General features: G+C 33.1%; 3 protein-coding genes across 11 annotated transcripts; 2 read left to right on the forward strand and 1 right to left on the reverse strand.

Moving 5' to 3' along the window:
- Positions 1-380: 380 nt before the first annotated feature.
- On the reverse strand, positions 381-2,161 carry LOC116347829 (testin-like). 2 transcript variants are annotated; one of them, XM_031778560.1, is made up of 5 exons: positions 1,726-2,161; positions 1,507-1,610; positions 1,325-1,433; positions 1,163-1,227; positions 381-937 (listed from the first exon to the last, which is right to left on the reverse strand). In XM_031778560.1, the coding sequence occupies exons 1-5, from the start codon at positions 1,796-1,798 to the stop codon at positions 431-433; spliced, it is 858 nt and encodes a 285-aa protein (XP_031634420.1). In that variant the 5' UTR covers positions 1,799-2,161; the 3' UTR covers positions 381-430. The 2 variants fall into 2 exon arrangements, with proteins under 2 accessions (XP_031634420.1, XP_031634419.1); XM_031778559.1 differs by having other exon boundaries at positions 1,723-2,144.
- On the forward strand, positions 2,091-2,913 carry LOC116347831 (cytochrome c oxidase subunit 5A, mitochondrial). The gene is made up of 2 exons (XM_031778571.1): positions 2,091-2,225; positions 2,316-2,913. Exon 2 carries the CDS (start codon positions 2,329-2,331, stop codon positions 2,782-2,784), a length of 456 nt encoding a protein of 151 aa, XP_031634431.1. The 5' UTR covers positions 2,091-2,225; positions 2,316-2,328; the 3' UTR covers positions 2,785-2,913.
- Positions 2,914-3,022: 109 nt separating this feature from the next.
- LOC116347830 (ankyrin-3-like) lies at positions 3,023-12,936 on the forward strand. Of its 8 annotated transcripts, none has more exons than XM_031778566.1 (6): positions 3,231-3,384; positions 5,679-5,786; positions 6,718-6,819; positions 7,157-7,360; positions 7,430-7,544; positions 7,706-12,933. In XM_031778566.1, the coding sequence occupies exons 2-6, from the start codon at positions 5,763-5,765 to the stop codon at positions 7,846-7,848; spliced, it is 588 nt and encodes a 195-aa protein (XP_031634426.1). In that variant the 5' UTR covers positions 3,231-3,384; positions 5,679-5,762; the 3' UTR covers positions 7,849-12,933. The 8 variants fall into 8 exon arrangements, with proteins under 8 accessions (XP_031634428.1, XP_031634426.1, XP_031634425.1 ...); XM_031778565.1 differs by lacking the exon at positions 3,231-3,384 and adding an exon at positions 3,916-3,934; XM_031778561.1 differs by lacking the exon at positions 3,231-3,384 and adding an exon at positions 3,924-3,979.
- Positions 12,937-13,485: the final 549 nt, after the last annotated feature.

The raw sequence follows: 13,485 nt of genomic DNA on the forward strand, positions 1-13,485 counted from the left end.
AAGTATTCTAACTAATATAATTAATAATTTGTGGAGGTCTGTCGTACCTTTGGTATTTTGCATGGAAATGTGTTTTATTTTTATTCAAATCGTTTGAAACTTCACCAGTGGCAAGTGTTTGAAGGTAAATGATGATTACCATCAATTTTTAGTCGATATGGTTGTGCGAAGATATTTTTATTTTAACTGAAAGTGTTATTTTTCAATAAATTCACATAATGACTTACCGTGCTCTTGCGGCACTATCTAGCGTTGAGCTATCGGCATGAAACTTTACACACGTTATTTACACACCATATGAAAAAAAAATCCGGGATGAGAGCGAAAAACTTTCAACTTTTGTGTTTTTGGGGCCAGTCTAGTAGTGATATTTTCCGGGCTTATTTTTTATATCCGGGTTTTGATATTTTAATTTTTTAAAAAGCCAAACTTATGATAACTGTTGTACATATTTTATAAATTTTAATGTTAAAAAACGACTTTTTTGAAATTTGACATCAACCGGGATATTACACTTACCTGTATTAATGATTTGACGACATGCTTTGCATGTTATTGTTGAACTCTTCAAATTATTTGTTTTTTTTAGATTGTGATTTTTTTCTAATTGTAGATCTTCGAAAAGTGTAAAAAATTCATTTGAAGTCGATTCTATAGAACTTTTTAATTCTAATGCTGGTACATTTTCGTTCAATTTATTTGCATGCGGAATGTCTTCAACTCGTACAACAATACCTTGACCAACATTGTGCTCTTTAATCTGTCCAACATAATTTTTTAACTGTGATGCTTCAATTTCAGTTAAGCTATGGCACAACGATGGATCCAAATCATGTAAAGGAACTTGATGATTTAATCTTATTTTGCGTCTCATTGATGCTTTGCTTCCGGTTATTGGAATATAATCGGCTTCCATGTCATTTATGTATTCAGTAATCTAATAATTAATAATAATGTAATTGATTAGATAAGTAGAAACCACGCACTCAGCGGCAGAATATTCACACTGTCACTTGTATACAACAATAACATTGTTTATAATAGGCTAGAGCTGTGAATGTAGTATGACGGTGGTTTTGGCCTCCTCTTTTGTTTCTTTATTATTCTCTTTTTTATCTTTATATGTTTTGCTTTTCTTATTAAAACAAGTAATAAAACAAACCAATTCATTATCAATGTTAGGTGGAATCCAGTCAACTCGTTCGGAAACTTTTTTTATATTTACATCTGTTGAAATTTGAGATTGATTTAATATGAATTAGAAATTATGTTTTTATGTTATTGATTTATGTATTTTTAAACTATAATAAATATGTGAACTAACATCCTGGGGTTGATCGTTTTTGACCGAGGATTTCAAATTGCATGTATCCAACGAGATCGTTTTCGTTACAGTCATGTTGATCTCCGGAACATTTACACATTCGGCATGTCTAGAACGTACAAAGAAGAATTTTGAGTACAATTGAATAAAGAATCAATAAAGATAAAAAAAAATCGACATGCCTTGCGCCAAAAATGTAGTTCTAACCCTGTACAATTATCACAATTATGGCATTGTGCGCCCGCTCCAAATTCGTGAGCTAGTTTTCCACGAGTATTCTCTCTCTCTTTACGATTTTGAAATAAAAAAACAACATTTCAGTTTTTAGTGTGATGTCATCATCATATGAATACTCAAAAGTAATCAATAAATCTTATATTTTTAATTAATTCAATTACCACGATTTTCTAGATCTGCCAACCATCCCAAAGTGGGCTTTTGCATTCCATCTACTTTTGGCTTGATTTTATTCATTTTTTCTATAATTTTTTATTTGATATAAACGCAGTCACACATACAATAATCGACAATATTATAACTCGAGTAAATAAATGTTCATTAACAAACGATACCAAAATGAAGGGGGGGATTTGTTGTTTATTTAACATATAAGTAATACCTGTAAAAGTATAAGTTAGTTAACGGTTCATATTGTATCATTTGTCAAAACGAAAAAGAAAACAATCCAGAATGTTTATAAATCTAATAACCATTTGCTTTTTACATTCACAGTGGTTAACCGTCGAATGTCATACCAAAGCTTTCAGGGAGGAGGGCGCTGTAAACTATGTCACATGGATAAGACATATTAAGACGACCTCAAAATATATGTCGTAGGAACCATTTTTTTTCATTTGTGAGATATTACCTAACTTTTCCATACATATATTTGAGCGAAAAAGTAAGTACATTTTTTTTCATTCATATTATTTTAAATATAAATAATTTAAATTTCATAAGAATCTTTTAACCTTTTTTGTGCGCATTTTAGCGAGAAGTGAATTATGTTTCGATTGATCGCTACGCAGTTTTCAAAAGTTGGACACGGTACCTTTCTTGCCCGTACTGCTGTGAACACTGTGGCTACTCGTTTTTGTCATCCTGGAACACCAGACATCTACGATCCCAACTTTGATGCTCAGTATGAAGCCTACTTTAATCGCCCAGATATCGATCATTGGGAAATACGTAAAGCAATGAACGATTTGCTTCGTATGGACTTGATTCCAGATCCAAAAATTGTTGTTGCTGCATTAAAAGCATGTCGACGTCTCAATGACTATGCATTAACGACGAGATGGTTAGAAGGGGTTCACCATCGATGTGGTGGAGATGACCAAACTTGGAACTGGCTTCTTCAAGAAATAAGACCAACCTTAAACGAACTAGGTGTTTCAACTCCACAGGAACTTGGATATGGGGTTCCAGAATTGGCTTTGAAGCGTCCTCACGAATACTAAACGTCTATTCATATTAATCGCATTAATTACACATAGAATTCAACCGTTCTTTTAATTGAAAAAAAAAAATGTATCACAAGAGGTGAATTCAATAGTTAATAAATGAAACATAAGTTTATGTAAATTAAATACATTTGTTGTATTCATTTATTTTTCTATTTTCTGTCTTTTCTGCCTTTAAAATGTTGCTCAAAAAATTTGAATTCTAGATAGTCGAGTATTTCCCTATATTTTTCTATCTAAAACAAAGAAAATCCAACAACAGTGTGTGTGAGAATAGTAGATATAGAGTAGCAATACAAGATTGGAAGTTCTTCACATTTTCCAAGTTGCACTGAGCAGTCGTAGTTAGTCTTTAGTCAAATTTGAACACGCAAACTATTCACACGTTTTTCGATGTCATGAACAACATCCAAAAAAAGACATAACAAAAATTTTTTTGTTGACATTCATTATGATTTTGAAATATTGATTATTTCATTCATTCAATTCTATTATGTGTAATTAAAATATGATTTTTTTCAAATATTGAAGTGTTTGTTTTAATGTTTATGAACATTTTCTACACTTACATATTCATAAAAGGATTATATGATGTCAGTGAGTATAATTTTTTTTTATATACGCACTCTGCGGATTATATAACAAGAAAAAAACAAATTTCTATTTGTGAGACAAATGCATTTCAAAATAGAACATGCGTCGGAGAACTTGAATAATTTTCTGACACAGCTTAAAATCTGGGTTATCCTAGTTCATATAAGTAAATTCATATAATATATATAATATATGAAATAATATAAATCGTTCGAATTTGAAGTGCCTAATTTATGTAATAATTATTATTTTGAATCAATGATTGAAAAGATTGTTTATACACTCGTTTACATACAGCCATACAAACACAAACGCACACATTTGCTGAATATTAGCTGAATTGCGATCTCATATAACAAAAACTTTTTTTCATATTATGTCCACACCAAGCATGTATGTAACAAGCATGTATGTTTGTATTTGAATGAGAATGAGAATGTATGAATAGAAATGAATTATTTCTTTACCATGCTAGAGAGCGAATGTGTCGTTGAATGCGTCGATTCACAAACTCATATACACACATGTGTGTACGGCCTAGGGCTCCATACGAGTAAGCAACAGCATTTTTTTAAATCTGAATCGATCGGTAGTTTTGGTAAATGGTGTTTGAATTTAAGTTCAACTAGACTTCATTTCTGTTCACGATATTTTTCCCATGTTTAAATAACGCAGTTGATGATTTTCAATACGAATCGTTCTCATATTAAATTTCTAATATTATTAAAGTGTCACTGTTCACTGTATGATCTATTACGTAATAATTGAAAATAAAATTAAGTTATCTATATTGAATTGAGTTTATGTGGTGTACAAGTTGATACAGGAAAGTGCAAGACAATTTAACACATCGAAGGTTTGCACTGATCTTAGTGTGATGTCATCATCGTATATATACGCTGTATATTTCCATTTTGAAAGCAATAAATAGCTTATATTTTTAATTAATTCAATTACCAAACAATGTTTTGAAAAGAGTTCACGAAAAAGTGAGAGTATTTATTTAAATATTTAAATCTAAACTCATGAAAGTGCGCGTGATTTATTTTTTAGAATCAATTTATTTAAAAATAAAAAATACGGCGTATTTTGACTTATATTTTATTTTCGTACTAACGAAACTTTATTAAAATTTCCTATTAATGAAATAAAATTAATGCGAATGGTTTACTCTTGAGCAAACTCAAAATATAAACGGAACGGAACGAAACAGTTGTAAAATATTAAAGCGGGCAACACAGATGCATTTATAGAATTATAGAAAATACCAGTTTCCATAAAGTAAAAATAGAAAATCGCTTCAAAATCTGGGTTAAAGTTGAAATATTTTTTGATGAAAAAAGGCGAGAATTTTCTTTTGTGTACTGTTATTTAATTTAAAGTTTTATTTTCGTATTTTTTTTTGCTTTTATTAATATTACTAAACAACAAAATATGAAAAAAATAAACTAGGCTATAAGCGCAAGTCACAAGCAAAGAGTACATGAATTTTAAATTTTTAAAGAAGCTATAATTGATTTTTATATAATTTTACATAATACAAATAACTATAGTCCATTACTTTTTTTTTGTAAAACTTATAAAAATGATTATTATTATGATTGCCCGAAAATGTGTGCTGGACTAGTCAGTATGGTAATACATTCATCATCTACTAAAGTAGTCACCTTTCTACTTATTGAAGCCAATGATCTCATCGCATTCGTCAATTTATTGGTTTAATTAGTGACAAGACTTACAATAAATGCAATATTTCAAAGAGAAAGTTTATTCGAATGCACGCAAATTAAATTGATGTCCTTTTTAAAAAGGAGCTCAGTATGTCAACATTCACAAAAATTATTAAGCAAATCGTACGAAATGAATACCGCCAAGCGGCTTCAAAATCTCCTTTTCTATTTACAAACAATTGCTTAGAATAATCGATTAAAATCGTGAAACATATTTTTGTCTCACTCTGGCCTTCATGGTTTGTTAATAACAAATATAATCGGCTTTAAATGCGACGACGTCGATTGAATATAGCACAAATACAGTCAAAACTTACATGGCAATGACATCATCACGTATACTCATGCAGAAACTACCCCTTAGTTTGGAAATATCGGTTAGATAATACGAAAAACTCATATATTTTTCAGTCTTTGATGAACCATTCAACTGAACAAGAAGAATAAGAATATTTCAAAACTTTTTACTACAAAAAATTTGTAGTCATTTCTGTTCAAATATATAGTGTAATCAAAAAATTAGTGTTTTAATCCCATTTCTCCGCTTTCATGATATTATAAAACCAGCTGAAATAACGCAGAAATTTCACGAAAATATTTTTTTGAAAATTGAGACTTATTAAGAAAGAAAAGACTCAAAACGACCTTGAGATGGTAACCGAAAACGGAATTCAGGTAATATATTTTTTATTTTACTATTTTTTTGTTATTTTATTCCATTTAATTAAACATTTTTTTCTGAGTTCTGAAAGAATATTAAATATAGAAAGAAATATTAAATTGCACACAGACATAGCCCACCATCTTGTTTTTTTTTACTTGAGGAAAAATATCGATTATTCTTATATAAGGGAATATCACAGAACTCATGTTCAAAGTGCCAAATCTTCAAGGCCATTTTAAATAATTACGAAAAAATATTTATACAGTTTATGTTTTCAATATTTCATTACATAATAATGGCAAATACTATTAAATGAGGCGGGAAGTTAATTTAAAAAATATTAACATAAAAATTCTTGATATTGAGTGGAATCTTACTCTAATAAAATCACAGTCTGTTATATAAATCATTCAAACCGGTTCGAAATAATGATTTTTCCCAACCAATATTGAATCTTTGAAAAAGGGCAGTGCGTGAAAATGAGTGTATTGAATCGGGCGTTGGTGTGGTAAAAATAAGTGTACACTACCATAAAAATCAATGCGCATGCGCAAAAATGACAACAATAAAATTGTCTATGCATATTGAATTTTTGTTATTATTCTATTAGATATTTGCAAAGAAAAACTGTCAACAGAAAAAAAAAAATATATCTAATTTTTATTTTTGATATTTATAAATATATTAAATAAGGTTGAATACTGAAAATATAGCGTAATAACAATATAACAGTAAAATTTAACATGAATTGTAATAATGATGCGTATATTTTTGATTTTTAATAATCTAATTGCATTGTTATTGTTCTCGTTTTCATTCATTATTGTTTAAAAACTCAAACGTCAATTATTTTTCAAATTGCAGCAGCCAATTGTGATCCAATGAGATAGTTTTGAAATGATTACAGTTTGTAAATATGTTTCACATTTATTCTACTTTCAGTCGGACGGAAACACATCGTTCCTTCGAGCCGCCCGAGCTGGTAATCTCGAAAAAGTGCTAGAACATCTTAAAAATAATGTTGATATAAATACATGTAATGCTGTAAGTATGAAACAATTCACAAACGAATCGTTCACTAGTCACTGAAAAGCAATTGAAAACTCTAGAATAAAAACAACGTACAGAATGGTTGTTATATCAAAGCGGAACACGGCGTTTTTTGTATAGAATTGTTGTTGTATTACAACAACAAATCTATGTTAAAACAACGCCGTGTTCCGCTTTGATATAACAACCATTTAGTACGTTGTTTTTATTCTAGAGCGTTCAATTGTAGACATTTTGAAATATAAAAAAACGGAAAAAAATTGGTTTTTGTACAATTACAACAACCAAAAACCGAATGAAGTCAACCTATTATTCTCCAATTCAATTTAAGAATGGCTTAAATGCGTTGCATCTAGCAAGTAAAGATGGTCATGTGCATATTGTGTCCGAACTCCTGAAAAGAGGTGCAGCCGTTGACAATTCTACAAAAAAAGGCAACACAGCTCTTCATATTGCTTCGTTGGCTGGTCAAGAAGAAGTTGTTAAACTATTACTTCAATATAACGCTTCGGTCAATGCACAATCACAAAATGGAGTAAGTTTTCTTAAGTTCGAAATCACCAAGTTCTCTTAATTTCTATTAAATGTTTTTTTTTTTTCAAAGTTTTCACCATTATATATGGCTAGTCAAGAGAACCATGATTCAGTAGTTAAATTACTATTGGCAAGCGGTGCAAATCAAAGTTTAGCCACAGAAGATGGATTTACACCATTATTAGGTAAATACACTTTATTGGTTAGATAATACGAAAGTCCACGCTGAATAGCCAGACTTCATTATAAGAACTATTAACATTGTTCCTTAAATTAAACTAAATTTAATTTTTCATTTATTTGTTTGATTGATTGATGGTTGATTTGTTGAATGAGCGATGTGTAGTGTGTGAACGATGCTATTCTCAGTTTTCGCCATCGTCGTCGCTACCGCTACCAGTATCTTTACTATCATCACTGTTGTCAGACAATTCACTGTTGCTCAAATCGATTGCATCTTCTTCGCTGCTTGACGACCACCATGACTGATCCGAATCGTATTCAGCTTCATTGGAATTTGTTGTTTGATACTGAAATGTAAATAACAAACACACATTATACACACATCACATGAATTCAAAAATTATATCCAACGAATAATGGAACTCACCTTTTGTTGCTTTTTACGCTTATTTTCATCAAATTGTTTGAAGCGTCGCTCTGCATGCTGATCTTGTATCTTGGCATCGACTGTGAATGCATCTGGCAATTTTATTCCCAATAGTTCATGATGACCTAAATACATATATGATGAAAATTGAATATTGGATTCAAAGTAAAATAAAAAAACAAATGATTCACTCTAAACATACCGCGAAGACGAATATTTCGACCGGCATTAGTGTCGATTCAATTAAACCGAACGGACTTTTGTCGTATCACCAACATCATCACGGTTTCGTATGTATTTCCATGCGATGACATCTAGACGCCGACGTCGCAAATGTGTTCGTGGCCTCTTCACTGATAATATCGCAGCATTTTCAGCAGCCGACACAAGCATTCCATCGACCATATTGAAGCGTTTCAGTTCGACTTTTGGCTGGCCGCCATCTTCGTCCGAATACCGTGGTCGATATTTTTTCTGCTTCTTCAATTGTTTCGAACTCTTGTGACTGTAAATGAATGAACCAACATCGGGCAGTGCTTCTGGCGATGGTTTACCTGGCGACACACTTTGAATCGAGATTTCGTTGTCTTTCGGCCATTCTTCCAACCATTTTCCAGTACATTGAAGCAACAGCTACATAATTTTGTTGTTCGATATTCATCCACGTAGTGCACGGTACATTGTGGATGTTGTTCGAGTGCTTTGAATAGCAAACAAACACTTGCACGTATATAAACTTTGCATGGTGAATTTGCATGGGTGAACGGCGCCTTGCCAACAAACACAAATGTATGTTTACCATGCCCTTGTGCGACAATCATTCGCACCAATTCACCAATCGTTCGATGTATTTCAATCCAATGCAAAAAATTAGTCAGTACATACGCTTCGCTGCCGTACACTTCCATGGCCCGATTGAAAAATCTTAACGTATGGTCGGTGTACGTTTCAAAATCGTTCGTCCTACTGCTCGGCTGAACATGGCTCTCACACTCTCGTTCGATGCGCTCACGATCGTCGGCTCTGTCGTCTTCAAGCGTACCAACCAGTCGATCTCTTTTTTTTTTTTGAACTGTGGCAATTTCGTCATCCAATGATATTGCTTGCTGGATATTTTAAAATTGCGTACGCTTTTAACTTTCACAGCGCCCGTATCGTCTTTCTCTCGATCGATAATTTGGCCGGCAATGATTTCACGATCGCCAACATCAAAACTTACTTCGCGATCGCAGTGGCGTAATATATTTCGTAGCCGTAACAGTTTCAACGTTTTTCTTCTTCGTCTTCTTCTCTTTGTTCATCAGAAAAACGAATGCATTGCCATCGGTTTGTATTCGATTGGCGAATGTTAAGCCCGCCGAATGGCGTTCGATTTTACTAATGCCGAAATATTTACGCCACATGCGATCCCAAAGTTCTTTGTTGCCATTGAACGGTTGTTGCCAGGGTTTATTACTGCCATTGTTCTTTTTCATTTCCTGTTCCTTTGGATTTTTCAACCGCTTAAGGATTTCGTAGAGGCCACGCTTGTCGATTTGTATGTAGATACGATCAAAACGTGCCTCCGGAATGACTTGATACACTGTCAAATTTGGCGCACATCGAACCCATGTATATTTGACACCTGGCAATCGTTTTCGTGGCACATATTCGGCAATTGAACGACAGATTGATTTTGATTTGTTGTGAGTGGTGGTTTTATGAATTTTGGCTATTGCTTCGGCCTGAAGTTTGGCCTTTGCTGCGGCAACTTCAGCCGGTTGGTTCTTTTCATCTTCATCCATTTGTTTTTTGATGACTAGACAGCGTTCACGATTTCTTGCACGACAATATTGCTGAAGTTGTACGAAAAATGGCACATGACGATACCAATTTGTTCTCAATTTGGAGAAATAACCGCGTCGATTCGCTTCGAAATCCATCGGATTAAAATCGGTTTGAATACGCTTCAGAAGACGTTCGATAGCTGGTGTCAATAGAATTGGATCACGTTTTCGTTTTGGATTTTTCACATTCTTTTCATTTTGTCGCTTCTTCCGTTTGGCCGCTTCATCATCGGTGGCCTTTTTGCGTGTCGGTCGTTTCGATTGTGGCTTTTTGTTATAGAAATTCGGATTCTCTGCTTCGTCGCTGAACAAATAGCGCATTGTATTGGTGATCAATTGGTAATTCGCTTTGCGTATCTGTTTCAATGTTCGACATTTTTGTGGTGGTGGTGGTGTTTTAGCGCGTGATGTACTCGCAACCGGCTCATTTGATTTCGCATGGTTCGCCAATTCTTCGGAAATCACACAATGATTCAAATATGCCCGAACATTATTATACAGACTACGTATGATGCACATCATGAAATTGGTAAAATATTGCCGAGTGACATAGGTGAAAATGTTACCATAACCAATTGCATTTTTCTCAATGACTTTGTGCTTCTGACAGAACTTGATTATAGCCTGATCCAATTTCCATGTTTTACGCAATTTTTTCTTGCCATTGATACAAAATAATTTCGATTGTATTCACACGTAGTATTCCAAAATTCGGTACGAATGGCATCTTCATTGTTCGATTGCATGATTCGCATGAGGCTACAGTGTACGTTGAGTGAGCCAAGTCGCCAAGTGTGACTCATGTCCGTGACAATTTTATTGATAATGCTAGCTAATTCATCCTTATTCACTAGATTTTCATTGAACGACTTACGTTTACCCATTTTGATCGATTGGAATCTTTCTGAATCCTCATCACCATTGTCGCCATCGTCACCATCATTGAAATAATCGCTGACATTATCATTATTCGATGTATTCGGCATACTGGTGGCACGAGTTGATCCGGTATTGTTTTTTGTCGTGCATTGCTAGTATTCGATTGTGATTGTTTTGGACGTGTACCTGATGCGACTGTATCACCGGATGATGTTGGTGTAGACACATCGTTCCGATCGGCAACAGTAGAAGCAGCAGTTGTATTAGTATCAACACAAATTCCAAATCCATGTCGTAAACGCTGCAAGGATTCGACATGACTCCGTTCAAATTTTTCCACCAAATCTTCGACTTTTCGCTTAACGTTTGAATTCAATTTGATGTTCCGTGTGAACTGATTCAATTGTGTGCTCAATTCATTTGCAATTGTTTCAACTGTGTGTAGAGAGAAATGTGATGAAAGTATGAGTGACATTTCTTCATATACTCTATTAAAAAAAAAACTATTTAGCCATTTTTCTCCCATTTCCGATGCGAAATTGGCAAAAATAACGAAATTTGTGTTCACTATAGCCGACTACTTTTTGGTCTAAAATCCAAATCCGGTGGAATTTGGCTGATTGGTGGACTTTTAGGATTTGGCCTGGTTTCCAGAACTTCCAAAATGTAATTCCATATATTTATATATTATTCGGGTAATTTTATGCAGGAAATGAAGAAAAAATGGCTAAATAGTTTTTTTTTTGAGATTTTGTATGGAAAAATGGCATAAATCGTAAGTGAATTCAATATTTTACCGATTTGACGATGTGCTGCGTTTGAAGCTATTATTCTTGTCATGGAAGAAAACACATTTTGACATTCCATTTCGATTTGACTGTGTGTTGACGATGTGCTGGCATTTTGTATATTTTGGTGGATCTGTGAATGGTGGCTTAACGAATTTGAGCGTTGTTGCTGCTGCTGTCGATTGTTTTGATCGAATCGTACGCGTTTCGATTGTGTCAAAAGTGTCGAAGACTGTGACGAAACTAAGCTAGGTGTGTGTATGACATTACTGTGTGCGTCGACAACATCATCATCATCATCCGATTCAATAACTGTATAGATATATTTTCAGAATCAAAATAAGAAAAAGAAAAAAATCAAACGAAAGACACAACACAACGAGGTATTCACCTTTTCGTCTTTTGGATCCAGTTGTATTTGTGGCTCGGTATCGGTTGAAATATTGAGTTTCAGATTCGTTCTGTGACATGATTTCCAAACCAACGGTGCATGGTGTACACTGTTGTAATTGAATTTCGATTGATTGCTGAACTCCGTCATGCTCTTGTGTCGGCTCAGTTTGTTGGCTATTGTCCACAGTCACATCCAATGGTTGATTCTCTTCTTCTTCTTCGTCTTGATCTTGTGTCGGCTCAGTTTGTTGACTATTGGCCGATGCGCTATTCATTGGTTGTCGTTGGCGCTGCGAATTAGCCCAGTCAGAATACATTCGAATTCTTTCATTCGTTTCATTAACGCAAGTACGCTTCGGACGCATCCTTAATTATAAAATGCGGAAAAAATAGAAACAAATCGATACATATTCGTACAATATCGAAGAAAGATCTTGGACAACAAACAAGCGGAACAGAACATAACCAAACTTCAAAAAGCAAAGAAAAAATTGAACACGTGCCGAAATACTCATCAATAGCGATAATTTATTTTCGAAACACGACAAAACATGAATTTACCTGATTTATTTTGGGACTTGGATGAATTAATGCACAGGAAAAATTTAAAAATCGTTCCGTTGGTCTGATTGACAATTGCGTCTCACTTTCTTCGATCGTTTAGATGATGAAATTATCAAACACGTTTTTTAAAGTTTAGAATATTTTCCAATTTGTTATCAATTTGTTTGAAATCACGACAAAATATGAATTAATTCGAAAATTATTGAGGCTTATTTGGTTTTGAGCACAATAAAAATTCATTACGGTTTTTTTCCCCCTTTGAGACTAAATTATTTCAACTATTCCGAATGGAGCTCGCTGTGTAAGTGCGAAAGATTATTTGACATTTCGTAATAACAATGCCGACAAACTAGCTGCTACTGTATATGTGAATGTGTATGTAATTGCGCATAATTATTTCAATCTGAAACAATGACCAATACACTTTGCATTTATGTTTATATTGGTCGCGTATATAGGTGATTATTTTAATTTTCATTCGATTATATCGTTGTTTAAATGGTTATGAGCAAAAAAAAAAGTCATAAACACAAAAACAAAAAATGGATCCACCAAATTTGAATTCAAATATTTTCCCCAATGCGAGCAGAGATGATAAAAAATCAAACAAAAGTATTTCAATTATGATGATCTAAATACATATGAATAAAATGTATTTATATTGAAGAAAAAAAAAATCATAAAGCCACCGTTCATATTTATTACATTTATCAATCGACAACGAAAAATGAATCAATTTAATTGAAAATTGACGATGCCGTGTCTGCAATTATTTTGAAAGAGTTGGAATTTCAAGTGAAAAAAAAATTAGAGCAAACAAAATTTTATGTCAATAAGAAAAAAATCGAGTTGCTATTCTTCAAAATAAATCGTTTACCTTCAAAAATTCAAAACTCATAAAGAAGCAACAAACTATTCACCATATATAATTCTTGAACTATGCGTTCATATAGCACCCACCATCATCTGAAAGAAAAATCTGTGTGAATTAAAAAACTTTGAATAAACTGTAGAAGACAACAGTTGAAGAAAAATATAATTTTTCTCAGTTTATTTAATCCTCTTA

This window comes from Contarinia nasturtii, unplaced genomic scaffold (genome assembly GCF_009176525.2).
Source record: "Contarinia nasturtii isolate CC-2019 unplaced genomic scaffold, AAFC_CNas_1.1 Cnas_scaffold_2157, whole genome shotgun sequence".
Taxonomy (NCBI): Eukaryota; Metazoa; Arthropoda; class Insecta; order Diptera; family Cecidomyiidae; genus Contarinia; species Contarinia nasturtii.